Source organism: Perca fluviatilis, chromosome 9 (genome assembly GCF_010015445.1).
Source record: "Perca fluviatilis chromosome 9, GENO_Pfluv_1.0, whole genome shotgun sequence".
Taxonomy (NCBI): domain Eukaryota; kingdom Metazoa; phylum Chordata; class Actinopteri; order Perciformes; family Percidae; genus Perca; species Perca fluviatilis.
In genome coordinates, this window is record NC_053120.1 from 11980344 (window position 1) to 12006663 (window position 26320).

Below are 26320 nucleotides of genomic sequence, written 5' to 3' on the forward strand. Positions count from 1 at the left end.
GGCATAGTTTTACATCTTGGTCTTGATTGCCGTGTTCCTCACTGGTTTACAAACTGGATTTATCACACTCACCTTTCGTTTTAAACTTTACAACACTGGTCTCAACAACAGTGATTAAGCCTGACAATTGAACAACGAAGAGGCCTGGAGCATTTTGGATCCTCTGAAACCATCCAGCTGATGAGAGCGGTCTGACAGGTCTGCGTGGGGCTGTCAGGCGAGGTTCCTACCCGGAAACACGGCGCGTAAAGTTCACACAGACAAGCCGGAGCGAATCCGGAACAACACTGATTCCGTCTTCAAAATAAAAGTGCAGAATTTGAAATTATTAGCTGTACGCAATGGTGTAATACATCCATATAAATTAGCAGTGCATTTACTCAGTTAGGCTACTATACATTTTTAAGTATTTACATTTTCTGCTAATTTATATTTGTACTCCACTACTGATGCTAATACTTTTGTAATTTTACTTCAGTAGGCTACAATTGTGAATGCAGGACTTTTACTTGTATCAGAACCCACCACCTCAGTGTATCAAATATCAAGTATATTTATGCAGATTCACCCCTTTCATAAAGTTCTGTTATTAGATAATAGCCCATATTTGATAATCATTGATGACAAAGTCATATGGACTTTTTAATGTTCAGCGTTGAACTAATGTGACCTAGCTCACATAGCCTAGCCTACTGTTGGGTATAGTCTAATAATGCATCATATTTTACAGGATTATCATATGGTTTGGTTTAACATGTTAATGTGAAATGTAACTACTGGAGTAGCTCATTGTAACAATGCTTTCCTTGAAAATAAAGTTTAAAATATTTAAAATATAGGTAAAAGCATTACAGCATTACAATGTTTACTTAAAAGTACATACGCTATTTAAATGTAGGCTATCAAAAGTAAGATACATTCACAGAAGCAGTGCTTAGGTCTAAGTGTTGGAGCCATATTAAAATTTGTTTCTGTTTCTGAAAATGTATTTCTTTGGTTGGAGCTAATTTTAAAATGACTCACATACAGTAGGCTACTTGAGTAAATGTAGGCTACTCAGTTTCTTTACGCCATTGGTAATATTGGGTGAATCCATAAATCAGGCCTAAATTAAAACATCCCTTCAATAACCACCGGAAGTTGTATTTCTGCGACTCCGGCTAGCTTGATGCGCCGCTCCGGAAAAGCAGCCAGTTGCAGTGAAACGCAACGACTGAAGAGTGGAGGAGAGGAGAATGATGGGAGCGAATACTATCCCCCTTAACTGACCCAAATCTTACAGTGGACCCAGATATTATCTAGGCTAATTATTGTTCTTGTTCTGAATTGTCTCCACGAAGATGTCGGCGTCGGCGATATTTATCCTCGACCTGAAGGGAAAGGTAAGTTCGTGGCGACTTGTTGTTGGGGAAGTTAACATCAGGGTTACCAACGAAGCACCTGCTACATGAAAATATGTAATAGTCCAGAAAGGATATTTCCATTGATGCACTGTAGTGGGCTAACTGTTACGTTAGAATATATGCCAGAATGGCCTATTTAGTTAAGGTTACTTTTCCTACTGTCCGTGCCCTGTAACCTTCAAGAGAGCAGTCAGGAAGAGAGGCTCAGCTGGCCAAACTCGTTTCACCAATGTTGAGTATACAGAGGGCTTGTTCTCGTTCAGCGATGCAGCCCTTTTTCTGTAGCCTGTGTTACGCGTCCTACTTCAAAGTTTAAAAACTTTAACGTTACTTTTTGCAGACCCCAAAAGGGAATCACTTAAAAATGACAGTGGCTTACTTAATGTGATAGGATTTCTTTAAAACATATTGCCAAAATTGTGTCTAGACAATAGATTTCTATAGCCTAGCTATATTAGAAATGCATTTTGAGAGACTAACCCATATTTTAGGCACTTGTAGGCTACAGTATCAAGAGCTGAAACAAATAGTCGATACATTGATTACCTGCAACAGTTTTGACAAATCATTGAATGTCTTTTTTTAAAATCTCAAATATGAGGATTTGCTACTTTAATCATTTAGGGCTGGAACCAACCATTAAAACAAATCTGAAAAAATAAATAAATTGATAAATCGTTCCCCAGAGCACAAGGTGATGTATTCAAATCGCTTGTTTTGTTCAGCCAACAGTCCAAAACCAAAATATATATATTCGGTTAGCCTAACTGCCCGAAGCCTAAGGAAACCAGCAAATATTTACATTTGAGAGGGTGGAACCGGTGATTTTTCTTTGCATTTTTGCTTAAACTCTGCGAATTTCTTTTGGGCGCATTTTTACAATGTTCTGACATTTCAAACTTTATGAGAAAGTAATTGGCAGTTTTAACAATAATGAAAACAATCCTCGGGTGCCTGCTGATAGTATCTGAAAATTACTATTTTCGAAATACGTTTCTAAACATTCTCTAAAATGCATTGCGAATATATTTATTTGTTGGTATCATGTGTGCTGTATTATGGGATGAATGACAAAAGGACACTGAATTTTCACTACCTTCACTAATTACTGCAAAACTCAGGTTTAACATCAAGGCTAAACCTCACAGGGTTTATTTATTTTAGGGAAAGAAAAGGAATTGCTGAATAATTCTTATGTGCTTGACAATACCCATCAGGGAACAGAATCCGACCCTCATAGCCTGCATGTCTGATTGTACAGATTAAAGGTTTTCTCTTTCCTTATCTATCTCTGCCCTGGGGCAAGTCAGTCTTCTCCCTCCCTCTGTCCTGACCTGGCGTCCTCTCCCCTCTATTCTTACTGTTGTATTTTAGTTGCAATTAAAAATCCACTTACATGTAACAGAGTTAAAATATCCAAAATAACACCAAATATGAAACTAGTTATATAGGCAATATCTTAGATATCAACCAAAACCAATCATGTATAGGTAGACCGGTCACTCAAGTACACACATTTCTAGACACAGTTGACAAAACACAGCTACTACAGAATCCAGTTTCCACCCCTGCCTGTTATCCCTCCACCCTCAGGTCCCCTCCCCTCTAAGTTGTAACTCCTGGGCACTAGACCGCACACTGCTGGCTCCTGGGACCTGCTATGTAGACTGAAATGTCAGGCTATTGAAATCAGCATGGCATCATTTGTTCCCAGTGTTTTGGGTTGTAATAGTAGCAGCCATTCCATTAACTACATGCATACACGTGTAAGGTTGAACATTTTAGTCATACAGTGGTGGATGGAATGGAGCTACAGCTCTTAGTTTTGTATTTTGTTTTTATTTATTTATCAGGGACAGTGCACATGCATCCGCATTATATAGTGTAAATGTGCTAGAATTCAGTTATTTTCATCAGTTCAATCAGTTTATTCTCATTTTCAGGTTCATAATTGTATTTAGAGGTTATATCAGAATAGGTTACATGGTTTAATTTTCAAAAAACACCATATTTTTGTTGTGCTGCACATTGCTGCAGCTCCTCTTTTCACCCTGTGTGTTGAGCTCTCTGTTTTAGCTACAGAGTAGGGCTGGGCGATATGGCTGAAAACTGTATCACGATATAAGTGTTTCATATCGGTCGATATCGATAATTATTGATATTTTTTATGACCTATTTAAAATAAGGACCAGGAGAAAAATATATTAAATTTAAACATTTTTATTTTAAACTTAACCTTGCTCTGATTATAATCCCCTCAGTTATAAAAGCAGAAATGTCAACACAACCATGGAAACCACTCAAATAATTAAAATGTAAACATAAGTCTAAAATCACAGTGAAGAAAGAATAAGTAAGAATTGCTTAATTAGGTGTAATAAAATGGTGCAAAGTGTTAAATATAAACATAGAGAAACCTGAAACCTGAGAAGAACTATTTTCTGCAGGTTTAGTGCTAGGTTGGTAACCTGGCTTCTGGACAGTGCTCAGCACGTCTGCCTCCGTTATTTCTTTGTAGCGTTTAGTAAGGCGCGATGCAAACGTACTCCATGGCGGTCTGCTGTTTGGCGCGGTAGCAGCTGCAGATGTTGTTGGACGTGCTGGCGAATACGGCTGTGCTCCAAAGTGTGAGCGCGGCTAAGGTGGTAAAACAAGTTTGCGGTAGTGTTGGTGGGGGACGACGGCAGACTTTATAAAATCCCCAAAACTGCCATACTGACTTTTCCTGTTTTATCAACAATTTCCTCGCCTTCGCGGCACTCACTTTCCACTTATCGCTCCACGCGCCGGTTCTGTTATTGTAGAATCCAACACGAGACAGCGATGGGTGCCAAACCAAACTTGATACTGTTACATGATTGGCTGTTAGAGTGTCACTCCCTACGTTGCTAGGTTACCAGAGAGTCAGTGCCTTTGTTCATGCAACCAAACTTGCTTCGCAACTTCTGGTTTCTTCCGAAGAAGAAAAACAAGTTATCGAACGTTTTATCGAACGCATTTTCTATTGATATTGATTACGTGTCTATCGCGATACATATCGTTATCGTTTTATCGCCCAGCCCTACTACAGAGTGAGGCATCGCACTTCTGTTCCATCTTTGTTCGAAGTCGCACATGCGCAGTAGCTAGGTAAGGACTACTAGCCAATCAGAAGCGTATGAGTATGAGGGCGTGCAATGCTAGCAGCTAGGTGAGCATTATAACATGTGTTACAAATTAAGATAAAAAGAGCAGAAACCTATAATAATTTATTTATATAATAAACCTATAACATGCACAAAAAAGATATATAACACAAGAAAGGAAAGGGAGAAGCCAAGAAGCATAATACGAGCACTTTAACAACTGTTTCATGGCTTGGCATAACATATTTTACAGACCTTTGTGGTGCCCAGAAAATAAATCATCATGATTTTGCTGATCCTTTTGACTTTTCATTTAGCTTCATCATCGGGCCAAAAAGTTTAAATTGTTATTCATTTATGTCCAAATTACATTCCCATCAGACTTATCTATACTTTGTGTTTAGTACTAATTAGCAAATGGGACCATGCTAACATTTGAGATGGTGAGATTGAAGTGAACATGATAAACATTTTATCAGCTAAACATCAGCGTGTTAGCATTGTCACTGTGAGCTCATTGCACCGCCTCACAGCCTCACACAGCTGCCAGCATGCATGTTGACTCTTAGTTTTGTTGAATTGGGAGTCTTAGGCAACAATGAACATCTAGCTGTTGCGATAAAGAGGCACTGTGGGCATGCACAATGTTAAATGGTTGCAATTGATGGACCAACTCAGTGGCGTCTTTTTACAGCCTTCAATGTGCCATTATTTCATCAACAAGTAACTCCTAACAGCTCTGTCACTCTAAAACATGATCAGTATTCTGTAATATTTTTCTCCGAGTGATAATGGAGTTATGCTTAAAGATGTGCGCTGTGATTGTTTTCTAAACCGTTGATGAGTGATACAAACTGATTGAACTAGTAGAGTTTTTTCTGTTCCTGTTTGCCTTCCAATGAGGGTTTTCTGTTTGCCCAGTTCCCTTAAAGTGTCAACAGCGAGTGGTTCCTATTACAGTCATGAGTGCCTTGTGTGTCCCAATAACTAAATCCCTGGATTGAGAATCCCTTTGTGACTTTTAAAGCCACCAGTGGTCTTAAGAGAAAACATGTTGTTATTGGTGTTTTTATTTTTGTGAAATTCAAGTAAAACAACAAAACTGGCGATTCTTCCAGATTTAACCAGCACTGCATGACCACATTAAGAAACTATCATATTCTGCCGTAGAAAAATGCCATTTTAAACAATGCTACTTAAGTTCTACATAATTTCTCTTTCATACTATTCTTTATTGTGCATTTTATAAATAGGTGTCTACCTCTGTATTGTGCCTTATTTTCATGTTGCTGTGTTTAAGTGTTCAAATTGTATTTGTTTGTATTCCCTTTTTCCTCGTTATATCTGTTTTTAGTGCTATAACATTGCAAATCTTTTTTTTAAAACTTTCATCTTCTTCTCTACCTATTGTTATGTAAACCCCGTTGAGGTACCCATCATTTAGATTTGTAGGAATGCAATGGAGGGATGTACTGTAGATGTAATGATATTTGGCATTTTCCAAACTATCGCTATCAGCATTTATAATCTCTATCTATCTTAAGTTTGTATTTTTATACATTTTATTTGTCAGGAACTTTAACATATTTTGATGTTCCTCTGTTCTGTTGAGACAATAAAACACACTATTATTTTTAAACTGCATTATCATATTATTTTAGTGAGGACTCATGAATAACTACAAATAACTAATGTTAAGGAAATCTGTTTATGTTTTGTTACGCATTTCTGGATTTAAAAAAATATATATCGGCCGATGTATCGGAATATCGGATTTTTAAATCCTCTAATATTTGTATCGGTATCGGCCTTAAAAATCCTTTATCGGTCGGGCTCTAATTTGTAATAAGTATTTGTAAATGCCAACACAGGTTACCAGAATATGGTTTTATAAAACAGAACAGCATCTTAACACACACAGAATTTTAATGAGACCTGGATTATTAAGTAGCTGCGCTCTGCTTTGGGGCATGAAATCTGCTAACTGTTTGTATGAGGTGTTCTGCCTCTGCTGAATTTACGGTATATGATGCCATCTGATGTCTAATTTGAGTGAAACTGACACACATTTGAACAACGTGACACGACAATGGTATGTTAACTCTTAATTAACCTAAAGGTGAAACATAAGATATTCTAAATCATAAGATATTCTAAAATCATCATTCTAAATCATCGTTGATAAGGCCATAATTGTCACAGCTTCCAGTATTGTCAAAGGAAGAACAGGAATCTAGCATCAACGTCGCTAACATTGTGACTGTGCTGATATCCTCACATCCTATTATCAGCTGAAATGTCTTTCAGAAAACAAGTGGCTGTTTGGCAAAAGAAAGTTAAACACACATCAGTACCGACAGTAGGAAGTTAGAAACAGCAGAATAATAAAGCAGCCATTACAAATGTGTCTCTACTTTTCATTATAAATGTGTTTGATTTAATCTCAGGGAATTATTTGAACACAGTAATAATATTACTCAGTGATTCATTTATGTATTGCCTTGAGCAGAAACTAATCTTGTTCCACTCAAAAGTTTTAAGTGTGTGGGCATGACGTGATCTTTGCAACTGATATGTTGGCGGCACCGCTATCAACACTACTAGTGCTTGTTTAGCTTTTTAACTCTTTGCAATGTTCTTTAGGCCCTCATTAAGTGCAGTGTGGGTACAGTGTGGATGAGCATTTTGTTGTTTTGAACCATTTTTTTAATTCATCAATGGTGCATTTTAAAAAGGGCTACAAACAATTATTAATTCATTATTTAGTCTACAAAATGTCAGAAATAAGTGAAAAACCATCCCACTTTCTCAAGCCCCTCAAGATAATGTCGTCAAATTGCCTTTTTTGTCTGGCCAACAGTCCAAAACCAAAAGATATTCTGTTTCCAATTATGTGAAACATAGAAAATCAGCTAATCCTCACATTTAAAAAAGAAAAGAAAAAATATTTTTTTAACTTGTGAATGATGATTCATTTGATGCCGTTAGGCTTGGCTGTGTGTGTGTGTGTGTGTGTGTGTGTGTGTGTGTGTGTGTGTGTGTGTGTGTGTGTGTGTGTGTGTGTGTGTGTGTGTGTGTGTGTGTGTGTGTGTGTGTGTGTACAATTTCAAACCTACATTGACTCTTTACCCATTAATGTAACACACTATTGCTTTAAATCCATCAATATTGATTGTGTGTATATATTCTGCATTAATAAGTACTGTTCAAGTAAATCTGCTGAATCCGTCTATCAGAGATTACTTTCAGAACTACAAAGCAAACCTCTGCATATCTCTTTAGAGGGCTCTTCAGTGTTGCAGCTTTTTATTGATGCAAACATTTCTCTATACCTCATACTCTGTCTCCAGTGACATCTGAACTCTTCGCTCTGTGGTTTCTGTCTCCTCTCACAGAAGCCGAGCAGTGGCCTGTTCCTACCCTTTATTTTCCCTCAGATTACTTTACTTTCCTGGCATTTCCTTTTTGTTTATTTCTTATTTCCTTCTGCCTTTGTTGTATCTGCCCCTGTGTGACCCCTGCAAAACAGACTCCTCTAATAAAGAAAGGGTGAGGTGTGTGTGTGTGTGTGTGTGTGTGTGTGTGTGTGTGTGTGTGTGTGTGTGTGTGTGTGTGTGTGTGTGTGTGTGTGTGTGTGTGTGTGTGTGTGTGTGTCATCTAGATCCCTCAAGCATAGAAGCTTTGTTCTCTTTCTTCACTTCACTCTGTTCCGGACTCTAGCAAGACTGCTGACTCATCTTGTTGCGTGTGTTTCTTCTAAGATTAGGAGTTGTGGTGGTTTCTCAGGGCTAAATGAAGTGAATCTTCAATAAAATCAAGATTAATTTCAAAATACATTACAATTCTGTGATAAAAACATGTACATTTCTGTTATTTTGTCCTCGCTTTTAATCCATGATTTAACACAAGTGCTATTGGCAGTGAACCTTGAACATCATCTTTTTGTTGTTTTGCACTGACATTCAACCATTCAAAGGCTGAAATAGCTATAGAACGGACTGCCCGCAGTCATAATAGGCTCTAATGTTTAAATATTGGGAAAGACTGCAATCATAGACGTCCACAAATAATTGACTAGCTAGTTAGCTGTATTTATAAGCCCACGCCCACCTTTGATTAAAAACAGGTTCTCACTCTTTTCAGAGAGTTGGTGAAAGCTATTCTAGAAAATGTAGGCACTCACTAACAAAGAAGAGGTGAAATACACACATGGAAAGTGGTTGTGTTGAAACAAGACTACATTCTGTGTACAGCCATGCTAGCAGAAACATTTGCACTAATTGGCACTAAAGACAATGTACAGCTGAGGCTGATGGGAATGTCAGTAGTTCTGCAGGTTATTTGGTCACACAACAACGTATTGGACAGATTGAAAGTTTGACCTGATGTTGACACTAAAAAGTCAGAGAATTACAATTCATCCTGAGGGGGACATCAATGTATGGAACAAATTCCATGGCAATCGATTGATTGTTGTCATTTAGCTGAGAACCACATGGTGGCACTAAAAAAAGTCAGGGGATCCGTAAAGTCAGTAGGAGCTGTCCTATTGGGACCATGAATGTCTATACAAAATGGATGCACTAGTTGTTGAGATTTTTCTGTCTGAACCACAGTGGTGGACCGCCCCTCTGTTAGCTATAATTTCAAACCTGAGAATCCCTCGAGCTTTGCTGAAGTCTGAATATGATCCTGTTTCATGTTGAGAAGGTGGTCATTCACCATTCATCATCAGAAGTTGGCAACACAGTTTGCACATTTCCTTGTGAGATGAATGTGGAAAATGTTGCTATTTCCGTCCATGAGGTTAGGGTTTGTAGTCCGCCAGTGGCTCTTGAAACATGTTGAAGTTTGAGTGCTCAGGTTCGGTATCTCCATAATAATGTCTACTGCCTCTATATTTTGTTCTTAACATTCTGGATCCAGGTGCTAATCTGCCGTAACTACATGGGGAACATGGACATGAATGAGATTGACCACTTTATGCCCATCCTGATGAAGAGAGAAGAGGACGCTGAGATGACCCCTCTGGTCACCCACGGCTCCACACACTTCCTGTGGATCAAACACAGCAACCTTTACTGTATCCATTTGAGTTTGTGTCTTTCTACTGTAATCTTTCAGCCTTCCCAACAGTCATATCTGCAGAAAAAAATGAGTAAATATAAAATGTAGCAGAGATATACAGCCTCTGACATCTATACCTCATTGGCCTCTTCCCTTAGCTGTCTCCAGCTCCATAAGAAGTGCTGTGCTTCAGGTCTCAGCAGCAGGCAGCTTCTCAGCTTCTGTTTCATCTCCTCATGTTTCACAGCCAGTTGAAAAATTGAACAAAGATTCACTGTGATGTGTTAGGCACTGTATATCCTCTTCTCTTCATGCGAGACCGGCCAGTCAAACTTTCTTACACATTATTAATTCAGCATGATATTGCAGTTGTGAGTATGTGGGATTACCAGTGCAGCGTATAAAAAAATTTTTTTTTTTTTTTTTTTTTTTTTTTTTTTTTTTTTTTTTTTTTGGGATAATTTTTTTTTTTTTTTTTTTTTTTTTTGCATTGTGCTAACTTTTTATGTCATTGCATTCATCTAATAACCACCCACTGTCTCTGCACTACATGTCTCCATCTTGTCCATTTCTGGTTCATAACAATTTGCAAATGTTTTTTTTTTAGTTTTTTTAGCTCAAATACCGTCACTTGTAGATGCACAGTTGTTTCTTAACAGTCTGGTCTTCAGTGGTGGCACTGACGAAGAAGAATGCCAACGCTGCCCTGGTGTACTCCTTTCTTTATAAAATTATCCAGGTATGTCTGTTTTCTGAGACCTAAATCCAAATCTTTAACTTCTATTTGCTACTTGTGTTCAGATTTAATTTTTGTTAAGTGATTATCCTTATCATGTTGGCGGAGGTCAGGGTGTTTATCGGCAGTAATGCTCGTCACTTACCTGTCATACATTTTTTTTAAGTTTGTTTGTGGCTTGTTTGTTTAAACCCACCTACATTACTGTTAATGTAGCATGAAACACACCTCTTGTTACCTGCGGTTTAAACCGAGATGGCAGATTATACTATTTAAATAGGGACCAAACAGAAGTTAGTATTTTGAGTGATCATAGTATGCATTTTCTGTGATTGTGATTTGATTATCACCAGACGACATGAGGTGCAACTACACCTCTTATTTCATTGGCTGTTTCAGCAGATGCCGTAAACTCACTGTACAATTTTCTTACCAACACACAATGAAAAAAGCCCGAAAGTACAGCCAAACAACTTTCTATAATATAACATCTGACTGTTTGTGTCCGTAGGTATTTAAGGAGTACTTTAAGGAGCTTGAGGAGGAGAGTATTCGTGACAACTTTGTGACAGTGTACGAGCTGATGGACGAAGTGATGGACTTTGGTTTTCCGCAGACAACTGATAGCAAGATCCTACAAGAGTAAGAAAACATTGCGGATTGCGTCTAGTGTCTATATGTTCATGCCTAATCATACTAGTGACTAATATTGACAAAATTAAGCAGTTACTTCATAAGTTTTTCCTAAAAAAAAAAACATTTTTATATTTGACAAAACTTGGATCATTGATGTGCGTTGGCACTGTGTTCAGCCATTTTAAGTGTAACATTAATCCAACTGATTAAGGTTAAAGTTTCAAACTCTCAAAGGCTGTAATGCACGAAGGCACTCCAGTCTGATTTTAATGTAACCACATTAGCTCAAGTGGTACCTGTATCACCCATTAGGGAACACAACATAAAAGTCTTTCAGTCAGATAACGGCGTTGTAAGTGACCAGCAGAGATGGGAGAACACAATGATTCTGTTTGAAGTGCCAGTGGCTTTATTTGTTGTTTTTCATTCAACAACGTACAGCTGGCGACTAAAGCTTTAATGAATGGGAGAACTCTATTCAGCAAGTGAAATGAACTGAAGCAACTATTCTTGGGCTTCACAAGTGCTTTGTGTTCACACTGTACACTGGGTTGTTTTGCTTTTTCCCTTCCCTTTGCTCCATTTGTTTCCAGGGAAAGGCTAAAATGCCAAAATACCATGTGTTCTGTGTGCACATGATCAGTATTGCTTCTAATTAATGATACACTTTATGTTTGAAACTTTCATATTTGCATGCTACATTGTTAACCATTTTGATGGCTCAAAAGTGATTTGGCCTTTTCTCGTTATGTGATTGATGATTCATTTGATGCCGTTAGGCTTGGCAGTGTGTGTGTGTGTGTGTGTGTGTGTGTGTGTGTGTGTGTGTGTGTGTGTGTGTGTGTGTGTGTGTGTGTGTGTGTGTGTGTGTGTGTGTGTGTGTGTGTGTGTGTGTGTGTGTGTGTGTGTGTGTGTGTGTGTGTGTGTGTGTGTGTGTGTACAATTTCAAACCTACGTTGACTCTTTACCCATTAATGTAACACACTATTGCTTTTAATCCATCAATATTGATTGTGTGTATATATTCTGCATTAATAAGTACTGTTCAAGTAAATCTGCTGAATTCGTCTATCAGAGATTACTTTCAGAACTACAAAGCAAACCTCTGCATATCTCTTTAGAGGGCTCTTCAGTGTTGCAGCTTTTTATTGATGCAAACATTTGTCTCTACCTCATACTCTGTCTCCAGTGACATCTGAACTCTTCGCTCTGTGGTCTCTGTGGTTTCTGTCTCACAGAAGCCGAGCAGTGGCCTGTTCCTACCCTTTATTCTCCCTCAGATTACTTTACTTTCCTGGCATTTCCTTTTTGTTTATTTCTTATTTCCTTCTGCCTTTGTTGTATCTGCCCCTGTGTGACCCCTGCAAAACAGACTCCTCTAATAAAGAAAGGGGGGAAGCTGTGTGTGCGTGTGTGCGTGTGTGCGTGTGTGTGTGTGTGTGTGTGCGTGCGTGTGTGTGGGTGGTTGCAAGAGACTGAGTAAGTGAGACTGCGAGGATGCATGTGAATGTGTTCATGTGTGTTTTCGTATGAACCTGCATGTGTGTGTTTGTGTTGTGTTTGCTATTGTTATGCTAATCTGTCAGTTTGCTGCCAACCCCGCTGCGCTTCCAGATCCTTTCATTAGCATTTCTGAGGAGAATCAGGGCAAAACAGAACAAGCAGCAAGGCAACACAACAAGCCAATCCAACGTCGACCTCAAGCCCACTTGTTGCCGCCTTTTATCTCTCAGCGCTGTCTGACTTTGCTATGTGTCAACATGCATTCAAGGCCCTTTAGGTGGGAGGAACTGGGACAGAAAACTAGGGAAAACATTTTGCTTCAATCCGTCAGTCAATCTTAAACTTGTTTATTTAGCACTTTTTGTGTTTGTTTTTGACATGTACAGTTGGACTGAAATCAAGACCTTTAAGTTTGTTTTGTGCTAGTGTATTTGGCTTTGATTGGCTTAATGGGTCATGAGGCTTGGCTATGCTAACAGTTCACTCAATTTAGTGACAATGCGAAAGGGGTCACTCGTAGTGATGAGCTTCACAGAACTTTACATCAAGTTTCAGCTCATTGTTTAGCTGTTCGGCCCCCAGTTTTACTCTTTGGGTTCACTCTCACTGGTCTTATAGCGTCGTATTCAGCAACAGCAGGCTGCTGTTTTTCAGTGAAAAAGCTCTAAAAATCCACTGCACACTACCTGCTCAGCACCAAACAGCAAACAGACAAACAAATTTAGGAACTAAATATTTCCCAGCAAAGACAGAGCTAAAAGAGAGTAACAATTGGACTTACCTTCTGATGGCCAGAAACATGACTTCAAATGGATTATAACGTTATTCTGTAACTGCTGGATGTGTAAATAAGCAACGTTTTACTAATAAATTCACCATATCAACTTAAAACTTCATGATATGTCAGTGGTTGGCTCGCAACTTGTTCCTGCTGCCCCCAAGTGGCCGAAAAAGGCATTGTAGGTTTAATGAAATTAAATGAAAAGAACAAAACAGGAGGAACAACACAACAATTAGTAAAATCTGGTTACATCAGTAGTTTGAGTTCACATACTTTAAACAATCGAATCAATGGCACAGATATACCACTAATATTACAGATTATAATTCAAATGACTCAATTTTCAAGAAAAGTGCAAACTTGTGGTCAGGTCAATTTCATTCATGTAGCCCCAAATCACAAATGTGCCTCAATGGGCTTTGCAATCTGTACAACACAAAACACCCTCTATCCATATAGCGTTGATATCTTTCCCCTGTGATTTTGTCACTGTGGTTAGCAGAAGCACAGTGCAATCTGGAAACGAGTCTGGAGCAAGACGGACACAGTATTAATACCCACACTGTTTGACTTGTGCATAGCTACGTGCAGCCCATCTCTCAAATTAGACACTGCATATGGAACACAGATTCCTGTTGCTGTATTTAGTCTACTGAAAAGGAAGACCTCATACATACACATACACATGGGACATCATATGTGACATTGGTAATATGAACCACAAGCACAATGTCATTATTAGTACCTTGTCTGCATTAACACAATTTCAGCGGTGGTACCACGTTGTTGCAGGCAGATTTCCAAACAGATACAGTCACAAAACATTGAATTTCTTTGAAGTTATCAACATGGCGATGTTTCTGTGTTTGCTATTCTGCTGGCTTTGCACTTTTCCCCCTTTTTGTAAAAGAAGAGCATGAGGACAGCAGATCTGTGTGGAACATTGGGTCAGTATGTCATCGACTCTGGGGAAAATGCTCAGGCATCTGGAGGAGGAGAGAAGGTGAGGGACAACTGAAAATAGGAGAGGAGAAAACGAGAAGAGAAGAGGTCAGAGGAAAAGACACAGGGGGGGAAAAGAGATTGCCACAGATATAGCACAGTTTGACTGTCAATGTTTGTTAGCAGTTTAAAATAGTAGCGCACATTTTGGTTTTGAGCAATTGGCACATGGCTGCAAAACATCTGTGTCCTGTCCTTTTGTGAATATTAGCCGCTTCTCCACAGCAGGTTCAAGTGCAGTTCAACAGCACCAATTCAGAATGTTTTTAACAAAGTGTTGAAAGCACCATTTGTTTTCTTGCCGTATCAGATTAGTGTATAAATTGTAGGGTGATGACTTTGGTTATTTTTAGCCAAAAGTGCCAAATGAAAAAATCCTGACTGTACATAATAATAAAAAAAAAGATTAACATTTCCAAAAGTGGAATAACTGTTTTGGACATTATATTCCAAGGAAAATCGGGTGGCATAAACAAGGAGACGGCTACCCAGGGAAAACAAGGCAGTGAGAAGTAAACAGGCCTGGTCATATGTTGTTTATCTAAGTACAGCTCCCTCTTATTCTCATGACAATTCATTAGGTCTCCCTGGATACAGTCAGAGGATTGTTAAAACAGATGGACTCTCTAGCTTGCACATTAAGAGACAACCTACAGTACTGTGCAGTTGCACCAATCAATATTTGTATGCATCAAATTAATACATGTAATGTCAAAAATAAGGGATGGGACTCCAGGTAAAGTTCCAATCATTAAGGCATCCAAACCAATTCTGTAATCTTCTGTTGGCTCAAACCCTTTTGATGCTGGGGTGTTATTTGACCAAGCAACACTGAATAGTTTAACATCATGTTAAACAAATGCATGCAAGTCATATTATCAGTGGCTGCAGTCACAATGGGTTTATGTAAATCCATTTTCCAATTACATCCATGAATACTCTTCATACACCATGAATACCAACCTTCTTCAATTGGAAAAAAATGCAAATCTATTTTATGTCATGAGGTGAGATTAATACAACATATAAAAAGCTTTCATTAAGATAGATTGGGTTTCTGTTTATTTTTCTTCAAATTAAGAGTGTTATTTTTGTTGAGACTTTATGATGTTACTTCTCAACAGGTGCCAGTTTTTAAAGGAGATTACCAGATTTAATTATTTCACACTGCAGCCGTTTGTTGAGATATTTCTCCAAAATTGGAAATTCGGTCTCCGTCTGAATCATCTTAATGAGGAGTTTTCAGGTGTTCCACCCAGCAGGGTTACAGGCTGAATTTGGAAAGAGTTTGACCCATGTTAACAACTTCTCTCTGCCTTTGTCTCTTTCAGGTACATCACCCAGCAGGGTCATAAATTAGAGGTTGGGGCTCCTCGACCTCCTGCCACTGTCACCAATGCGGTGTCTTGGCGGTCAGAGGGCATCAAGTACAGGAAGAACGAAGTTTTCATGGACGTCATTGAGTCAGTAAATCTCCTGGTGAGGACAATATTTGTTTTGTCAGCATCACATCGTACAAAGAATATTCTCAGAAAGTTCAAATTGACACAGCAAAAAGACAAAAAGGGTAACTGACATCGCAGACTTTTGTTTTGTATTACATCTCTTATCATCCCATCCATAGTCTATATCCTTGACATTCCCATTTCGGGATCGCTCCCGTGCCGCAGGAAATTCTGCCGGATGAATGTCTTTTCGTCGATGTCCGTTTCCTTCCGCTTTCTTTGTGTTGGAATTTTCAACTCCAGCGGATTTATGAGGACTATGGTTAATTGCTCCTCAGATCTCTGCAGGGTAAATCCAGACAGCTAGCTAGACTATCTGTCCAATCTGACTAAAACAACTTTTGAACGTACACATGTTCCACCAAAACAAGTTCCTTCCCGAGGCTATTTTGCAGTGGCTCGGTGTGAAGCTTAGTGCCTCCCATGACAATTGCGTTTGGTTTAAAGAGCACGTTTTTTTTCCCATCCCGGAATGCTGTGTGGACTGGCCAGACCCTCCTCGAAAGTGAGACTATCCTATCCATGATGTTTACTTAAAATATTGAATATTGTGATATTTTACAATATAGGAAAATATAATATTATAATACTATATGATTATTAATTAATAAGGAACTTTTTTTTTCTTTCAATTGAATATATGTATTGGTTTTGTTGATTTTCCAATACAATTAAAAAAAAATAAAAAAATAAAAAAAAATAAAAAAAATAAATAAAAAATAGTCACAAGAAGCATACTGTAGGTACACATACACACAGAAAAGCAGGAACTCTTAAATACATATGGCTGACTTTCCACCGGTCGCATCTGCGCTGCGTTCCGGATGTGCTGCGGCCACCGCGAGCAATCACTGCCATTCAAGTCAATGCTTGATATTCCACCAGCCGTGCCACGGCGCATCCCAGAAGCATGCGTGAAGCGCACACACACACACACACACACACACACACACACACACACACACACACACACACACACACACACACACACACACACACACACACACACACACACACACACACACACACACACAGTAATAATCACTGATCAGTGAGATAATGTGATGTTATTAGGCTACATGATAAAACCCATTTAGATGAACATTTTATATTTTGAACTGAGGAATAAAGACAAGCACTCAGGTTTCCTTGAGCCAAAGAAAAAGGACAGATTTGTATACATGAATAGGCTGGTGCCTTTTAAACTCAAAGAAAGAAATGTATTGTCCTTGAAGCAACACCTCAAGGACGACTCAACACACAGTTGCAGGTTTTTACAAGTCAAAGGGAAACTGATAACGTGTTTAAGAACTGCTTGAGTGCTGCAGCTGCCACTTCCTTTCCTGTGACTAGGGACTTTTTTTTAATGCTGTCAGAGTTTCTTTATCCTCTTTCACATCAACACATTGCTTTCATTTCTTGCTGGGAGTTTGTATGTAACTGAATGGCTGCTACTGATCTGTATCGTATCATTATTTAAAAAATCCACTTAAAGTGCACATTTGTATTTTCTAACAGTAAAGCTTGTGTACTTTAAGGTAAACTTTGTGGAGATTTGAATGTAAAGCTGATATCATACCTGTTAAAAAAAGTGATCACAATGCTGTTCTCCAAGCATGAATTTATACTTCTCTTGCTTAATGCAATGCCCTGCTTTTCTGCCTATAGGTGAACGCCAACGGCAGCGTCCTGCGGAGTGAAATAGTGGGCACTATCAAACTCAAAGTGGTCCTGTCGGGGATGCCTGAACTCAGACTGGGCCTCAATGACAAAGTGTTGTTTGAAATCACAGGCAGTAAGTAACAGTGAGTCATCCTTAGTGTCATAAATGTCTTATTGAAAGTGTTTATGAGGAAGCAATAGAATCACATAGACAGTAAAGTTGACTTAAATCACATAAAATTAATATGAGAGAGGATAAATTGGCAAAGTTAGCGTGGATAATTTAAGTATAGTTATATCTTAAAATACTTTCCCCTGGTCACTGTTGAGGTACCGCCCGGGGTACATGTATGGTTTGAAATCGCTGATATTGACAAAATGGACAACAGTTTAGTTTGACAAAATACTGCTTTTTTTACATTTTAAGTGTAGTGCTATGTGTACGGCATCAGGCAGGGGTCATAGGTTTATCTCATTATCTGTCTTCCTTTCCAATTTAGACTTTGTACATTGCTATAGAGAGGCGAAGTCCCTCCCCTTCCGGTGGACTGCCATGGGACCTTAAAGGGGAACTATGCAGTTTTTTTAGCTTAATTTACCTTAACTGAATAGCTTTGGAGTCATTGGAATAGTTATATGACTTTTTTCGAGTTTAATGGTGGTCGTCTCGCTCCCGCCTAGCGCCTGTGATCGGAAAAACCACCCTTGCAACTTTAGGCCGGCGAGCTGCCGGCCTCAGCACCGGGAAGTATCGCAACACTGCACACATACGCCCATTCAGGAACAGGCTCACAAGGTAGTGATGGAGTTTTTCACATTATCGTCATGGCTGAGCCGGCAAAAAAGAAGCAGAAAGCTAGGAAAGCATTGTCGTAGGAACAGAGAAAGAGGAAACGGTAGACCAGGAGTCAGACACAAGTAAACATAGGAGCTGCCAAATATCTATTCCGAAGCTCTATAGAGAAACCTGCGAGCAAAAAGCGAGAAAACAGCAAAGAAATGGCCAAAACTGCACCTCTTTAACTCGGAAACGGTAGTGAATGGGGAAAGACAAATTATCTTTTGATCCCGTTTGAATTGAGCCATGAATAACACATATGATGTTCATCAGTTTAATAGATAATTTCGCAAGTCAAGAAAGTCTTTTGAGACCTCTTTTCTTCTTCTGTACTATTTTTGATTGCACTCGCACATGCGCAGTAGCTCAGATGTAGATCATGTCAGCCAGCTAACTCTAGAGACAGTAAAAGAAAGCCTGTTTCTCCAACTTTGGTCAGTTACAAGGCAGGATTAGCTGGGAGACTTCTAAATGAGGGCGCACATGTAAGTAGTTCTTTTGTGGATTATGGTGAACTTGTGTGTGTTGTAGCAGTGCTTTGCTATTGAGAACGAGGTAACATGCTAGCGTTAGCATTAGCGTTAGCATGCTAACGCTACGAGCTAACGGTTGTGGTTAGCCAGCTCGTTTTGGATTGTGACGTCACAATCTTGGCCATTTTGAACAGCTCACCAGGAGACTGAAGGCAGGACACATTCAGAAACTGTATCTCACTCAAAACAGCATGGATGGATTTTTTTCAAAGTTTGTATGTGCGTGGAAGCACCAGAGACACAAAATAACACCCCAAATCCCAGAAAAAGTGTTTTTTTTTCATAATATGGGCACTTTAATTGTATTTTGAATAAAAAAATAATTCACCCTAAATATAAGTTTGCGTCAAAAATCTACTAGAGTAATGCTTAAATGCCAGAACGTATTTTTGTAAATCTGCTACTGGTTGATGGTTGAGCGCTGGCTGTAAACTCATCCTAACACTTCCACTCTCACCTCCTCCTTCTGTCTAAACCCCTCACTCCTGCCAATTTAAACACTTTGCTTCACTTTCATCTCCTCATCATCCTTTCCCTATCTCCTACTTCTCTTCTTACGCCCCACTTAATCCTTTCTCTACCCCCCCCCCCTCCTCTTTGCTACATTTTCTTCCTATCGCTTCCTCTACTGAAGCCAAACCCCCACCCCCCCCCCCCCCCCCCCCCCCCCCTCTCAGTTAATCCTCACCCCAGGCTACAGCCCTGCAGATAAAAGGTGAGGGTGTGTGGATATCCTGTATATGCAGCCCACAATCCCCCCGCTGTGTTTTGAAGTCTGGGAAATAACATATCCTTAGAAAAAAAAATTATCAGAAATCATGATCAAACAAACACACTGACATATCTGACAGCAACACCCACAATCTCACGCTGAATGTTTACACAAATATTAAATGTGTTTTGCCCTCTCATCCTCAACAGTTACACTTTTTTACATATCATTTCGCAGTCATTTGGCGTTTATCATGTTTGCCTGATGTGCACATTTTATCACAGCTGGATGCAGCCAAAATGGGAACATAAGTCATTTAACACTGCCCTCTGCAGGCAGATGTCCATCATTGTCACTACAAAGGACAGATAGAAATATCATACAAGTTACAGTCATAGTATTTTCTGATTTTAAAACTGGTGAATGAAATTTCATAACCCACAAAAAGATAATTTTTTTAGACATCGGTCAGTCAAGGTGAACAATGAGGCCTTTTATTTCAAATATTTGATCATTTGTAACACTTATGTGTCTACACCTGCTCACATGTCTCTTAGATTAACCACAGTTACTTATTAGGGGTGTTTGTCTGTTTGTTTGAAGCTTGTGGATGTGAGTGTTTGTTTTTGGCCTGTCCAAAGACAGTATGAGCTGAGGTTCAGGCTATTAATATTGTTTTCATTATCAATTAATCTGCTGATCATTTCCACATTAATGGTCTTAGTAAAAGATGCCATAGGTGACATCCTCAAACCCCCTCCCCCAGAGAGGACAGAGAGTTGAATATGTTCATATATTCTTTTACCTCATACCATACATTAACCATATTAAGAACTATAGGATGAGCAGTATGTGTACTTTAGCTTGGCTGAATACAGTACCTTATAGGAACCTGACTCTATGTCCATCCAAGACGGAGCATCTCCAGAGGAAAAATAGGACATCATAGTTCTCAATTGTGTTGCTAAATAGTAGCAATAAAGATTTGGACATTTCAGCCCCCCAGTATCAAATGGAAGATACAGCAGAGATAAGCAGATTCGAGGACATTTCTTATTCCATATATATTTCCTGAAGAGTGCTGTGAGTTTCTCAAACATTCCTGCAGGTGGCGCGAGAGAGATATTTTGAAATAAATACATGAATTGAGGCAATATGTTCATTTTTAATATAGTTATTCTCCCTATCATTGATATAGGTAAGGACATCCACCTTTCTATAGATTTATGCACTGAGTTAATTATTATTTCATGGTTTGTTGGTGCTATAGTTTCTAAATGAGGTGTTATTTTGATGCCCAAAAATGTGAAATTAGATGAGAGTTGAAAGTAAATAAGTATTGATTTATACAGTATATTGTCTTTCATTTCCGTGAAGCAACATTATTTTAGTTAGTCAGTTAGTTTTACTATTGTTTCATATTTGATAAGGTGGAACTAAGAAATATCTTGCATTTTTGCTGGAAAGATGACTTAAATGATTATTCGACTACCAAATGAATGTTCTTTCAAGAACATAATCCACTAATCGCTAGGTATCCTGTGCCCTGGACCTTTAAATACTAAAAGAGTCTGACTTAAGTTGTCTATCTGGCCACGTGTGTCAGTGATATCACAGCACTGTAAAATGATTTGGACAGAAAGGTTTTCTAAATGCCGTTATTAAACGGTTCCCTGTGTCTCTTTTTTTTTTTTTACTGTGCGACAGCAGACCAAAAACAGATTAGGTTGCTCCCGTCTGCTGCTGTGTATTAAAAGCACAGAAACAGGTGAGAGCAGCCTTAAAGGTGAACCCCAGGGGACGCAGCTGCATCTTCAATCCCCACCTGGCATGTGCACAAACGTACACACACACACACACACACACACACACACACACACACACACACACACACACACACACACACACACACACACACACACACACACACTTGCCTCTTCTTCCACCCCTGAGGTCCTAGCAGTGACAGTGTCCCATATGACCTTTATTTCCTGTCTTCTTGTGTGTGTGTGCGTGTGCGTGGGTGTCAGACATTAAAAACAAATTGAAATAGAGACTGAGAAAGACAGAAACCGTTCTAAAGGGCTTCCCTGCTTTGCTTGTCCAGGAGTGTTGGGCTCTCCCTAGACCTGACCTCAGCCAGTCCCCTCTCAGGCATGAGGAAATGTCACACACACGTACACACCTAAACACACACACACACACACACACACACACACACACACACACACACACACACACACACACACACACACACACAAGCAAACTCAATAGGGAAACGGGCAAGTAGCAAGCAAACATGCATAAACCTATTCACGTAAAGGCACTCGAGAGAGAACAATGAACAAGGAAGCCACACACACACACACACACACACACACACACACCTCTCTTACCTCACCTCTGACAGTGCTGGTCCAGGGTTGCATTCAGAGCAGGTGAGGCAGGCTTTAAGCTGACTGTTGAATAGGGGATTTGGTTGAAGACCCACAGTCATTACAGCAGTTTTCCACCACTCAGCACCCTCCATTATCCACAGAGGAGGACATCAGGCTTTCTCCAGCAGACTCCAGATGCTACAATTAAGGAGGCCGTGCTTTTTACTGCCTATTGCAACGGCGCTGCACTCTTGCTCCACCCTTGAGAGGAATTGTCTGGAAAAGTCTAATTCTTTTAACGGAGAAAAGTGATCTAGCCGACACAATCTGCTGATTTTTGTCTATAGCAGCGTCTAGTACTCCTGTAGAGTTGTAGGTAAAACCGTAGGTAAGATAAAGGTTATAAACCATACTCATAATTATTCTCCAGTGCCATCTAGGTGAGTCGATTAACAGAAAATGAGTCAACAACAAATTTAATAATCAATTAATAATTTGTTGTTTATCCAACAAAAATGCCAGATATTCAAATGGAAGGATTTATTGTATTTCACTGTGTTTTTTCATCAATAAACTCAGGATTAATATCCCCCGCTGTAGCTATCTGTGTCTGTCAGGTTTTAAACACCTCCAATGATAAAGGGTTGTGGACTTAAGCAGTCATATTACTAACGATATAGTGGTGACATCTCCCATTGGCATTAAGACTGTAGGTGTATTTCACGAAACGAGACCAAAATAAAAGACCTGCATTAGTGTAGTAGGCGGATTCATTTCACAAACAGTAAATCAGAAGCTTTTGACAACAAAGCAAATTGCGTTTTTTACTTTGCAGAGTAATGAAAAAAAAAAAACGCCTCTTTACAACAGACAGATATGTGTTTTTGTCAGAAGTGTTTTTTTATTTTTTTTATTATTCTACAGTATTTGTTTACTTTGTTGTGTGTGTGTGTGTGTGTGTGTGTGTGTGTGTGTGTGTGTGTGTGTGTGTGTGTGTGTGTGTGTGTGTGTGTGTGTGTGTAGTGCCGGTGTGGATGTATTTGTGAGGCAGTTGAATTGGCTTCAGTGGGGGAGAAGATGATGGCAGGAGGTTGAAGGCACACAGTGTGTATTCTTGTGTGTGTTTGTGTTTGTGTGTAGCAGCTAAATAACTGTTCAGTGGGGGACAAGAATGGGGCAGATGGATTTGTTAGCACACTGTGTGTGTGTGTGTGTGTGTGTGTGTGTGTGTGTGTGTGTGTGTGTGTGTGTGTGTGTGTGTGTGTGTGTGTGTGTGTGTGTGTGTGTGTGTGTGTGTGTGTGTGTGTGTGTGTGTAATGTCTTGACCTTGATTTCCCCAAGGCTGCGTGGAAGGCTCTCAATCTTTTTTGTGTATTTGTGTGTGTGTGTGTGTGTGTGTGTGTGTGTGTGTGTGTGTGTGCTAGGAGAGAAGAGTAAGACAGTGGAGCTAGAGGATGTGAAGTTTCATCAGTGTGTCCGTCTGTCACGCTTCGAGAACGACCGCACCATTTCTTTCATCCCCCCCGACGGCGAGAGCGAGCTCATGTCCTACCGCCTCAACACTACAGTGAGTGGGACACACAAACAAAGTTCTCTCTTTAACACACACACACACACACACACACACACACACACACACACACACACACACACACACACACACACACACACACACACACTCTCACACCACCTGCATACCAGCAACACCAGGAGCACACTTCTCATTTGTCTCACAGTAAGGTGTGTACACAGTTACCATCACAACCTAGAAAGTTCATTCTTTATCTCATCTTACTCGCACACATCACAAACACATTATGTCTTAAGAATTTTATGTTGCAGTAATTTGGTAGATAATTGCTGATATTGTCTTATCACAGATATTGACGTACATGTTGGCAAATATGTAACTATAACCTTAGCATGTATTTTAGACCCTTATTTTTCTAATTTAATTTTGAAAATGTTTTTGTTGTATTGTTTGTTTTTCTGTACTGTATTGATTTAACCTCCCAGTGAAGTTTACTGTTCAAAATGTACTGTATTCTATTTGCTGTTGCTGTCATTAATGATAAAGTTTATTGTTCAACTCCAAAATATCTTTGAAAGACAATCACGTCTGCTCATATCAGCGTCCATTACTTTATCAATATCAATCAATCTTTCAGCTTCAAAGGTTTCTTGTACTTTACTAGAAGGCTGTACAGTACATGTGTCCTTTCTAGATTAACAGAGAAAAACAGAAATATCACGGTAATGAACTATGTCATAACACAACACACAATATACAATCAGTTTGGTACACTGATAGTCCTGTGACACTATGTCCACAGGGTGTCAATACAACATCAGATATACTGACACAATTGGTCTCAAAAGAGAATGAGAGAAGCTTAAACTTGCTTGTAGTAAAGTATTAACTTACATCAAATTCTCACACTAAGAAATAAACAATATGAGTGCAAATGCTTATTAATGCCCAGCTACTATGACAAGTAATATGTTTCAAGACAAACAGCAGCCCCGTTTGTCTGCTCAGCCACATGTTGCCGCTCACCCTGTCCAGTGAACCAGAAGATACTTGAGAAAGCCTGAAATGTATGTGAACTGCGAGCTGTCGAAGCAGTCATTGTCTCCCTTGTACAAACACAATCTCTCTCCCTCCTGTCCACTGTGTCACTGCGGTGACGTGTGTTGTAGTGAGGCACTTCAGCTCTGCGCTCGCCCCTCTGACCTATACCACTCTCTCTGTCTCCGACAGGTGAAGCCTCTCATATGGATTGAGAGCGTGATTGAGAAGTACTCTCACAGCCGCGTGGAGATCAAGGTGAAGGTAAGGATGAGATGACACATAAACACACACACAGAATACCATGTCCTTAGCCACTCATCTAGACCCTTCGCTTATTTAGTATTTATGACGCATACTTCTCAGGTGGATTACCACATACCATCTGTTTGAGGCAGTGACGGCCATACAGACTCAAAATAACTAATAACTAAGCCACAGTGTGCATAGTCTCGCTTTGCCAGGCCGTCCTTCACAGCGCCGCAGAGGAGGGTCTGGCCAGTCCGCACAGACAGCATTCCGGGATGGGAGAAAAATGTGCTCCGGTTTATTGCTATTTCTTTAAACCAATCACAATCGTCATGGGTGGCGCTAAGCTCTGCCCGGAGCCGCTGCAAAATAGCCTCGGGAAGGAACTTGTTTTGGTGCAACGTGTACATTCAAAAGTAGTTTTAGTCGTGTGAGAGAAAACTCAGATTGGAAGGATAGTCTAGCTAGCTGTCTGAATTCACAATGCAGAAATCTGAGGAGCAGTTAACCATAGTCTTCGTGAATCGACCGTGGTTTCAAATTCCAAAACAAAGAAAGCGGAAGGAAACGGACATAGGCGAAAAGACATGCATCCGGTGGAATTTCCTGCGGGACGGGAGCAATCCCGGAAGTGAAACGTCGTGGATATAGACTGCAGTGTGCATAATCGTAAAGACCTCCTCCATTTTGAATTTGGATGTGCATGCTCTTTTGTTTATTGTAAAGGTGTCAGATGACATTTGAACTCAGTCCTCTGTCACCCTCCACAGGCTCGGAGTCAGTTTAAGAGCCGCTCCACTGCCAACAATGTGTCCATTCTGGTGCCAGTGCCGAGTGATGCTGACTCACCCAAGTTCAAGACCAGCACAGGCAGCGCCAAGTGGGTGCCCGAGAAGAGCGTGGTGCAGTGGAACATCAAGTCTTTCCCTGTTAGTGTTGCAAAAAAATATTACAGTTTACAGTATATCAACTCTAAATATACTAACTATAATGACTGTCTGATTTTAAAGGCAGATCAGCATCAGTATAATACACAGTGGGGAATAAGGAACTCTTTTGATGCGCTTGTACTTTTCATTTTCTGCTACTTTATATTTCTACTCCACTACAATTCAAAGACAAATATTGTACTTTTGACTCTACTATTTATTTGATGAATTTAGTTACTAGTGACTTTGCAGAACCAGATTAATAATATTAAGTATAATCAACAAATAAATTATATTTGCACTTAAGACTCTGCATCGTAAGACTTAATTGAAGCTAACTAGCAGTATATAGTAATTGAAATTAGCTCCACCTTTACCAGCTGCAACATTAAAGTGATGTACACATTAATGCGTCAATATGTAATATACACTATTCTGAAATGGGCCATTCTCTCTCATCATTATAAGTACTTTTACTTTTGGTACTTTAAGTATTATGCTAATACTATTGTACTTTACTGAAGTAAAGGACTGGTAACAGAGTATTTCTGTACTGTGGAGATCTGAGTACTTCTTTTACCACTGATGATACCTCATATCTAAAAACGTCCCAGACTGAGAAAATTAAGTTGTTTTTATTCTGACTCTGATTTAGACAGTTGCCATTTATCACATTATGATCAGCCACACAC

The 26320-nt window shown here is 39.5% G+C and overlaps 1 protein-coding gene across 1 annotated transcript in view; it reads left to right on the plus strand.

The window, feature by feature from the left end:
• The first annotated feature begins 1185 nt into the window (after window positions 1-1185).
• The window catches only part of ap1m3 (adaptor related protein complex 1 subunit mu 3), a 32906-nt gene continuing 7771 nt past the window's right edge, over window positions 1186-26320 (plus strand). Inside the window, exons 1-9 of the mRNA XM_039811811.1 lie at window positions 1186-1382; window positions 9455-9611; window positions 10267-10334; window positions 10843-10973; window positions 15585-15732; window positions 17427-17553; window positions 23306-23448; window positions 24643-24714; window positions 25470-25628. Coding sequence (XP_039667745.1) covers window positions 1341-1382; window positions 9455-9611; window positions 10267-10334; window positions 10843-10973; window positions 15585-15732; window positions 17427-17553; window positions 23306-23448; window positions 24643-24714; window positions 25470-25628 — 1047 coding nt within the window. The 5' untranslated portion in view covers window positions 1186-1340. The remainder of the gene's footprint in view (window positions 1383-9454; window positions 9612-10266; window positions 10335-10842; window positions 10974-15584; window positions 15733-17426; window positions 17554-23305; window positions 23449-24642; window positions 24715-25469; window positions 25629-26320) is intronic.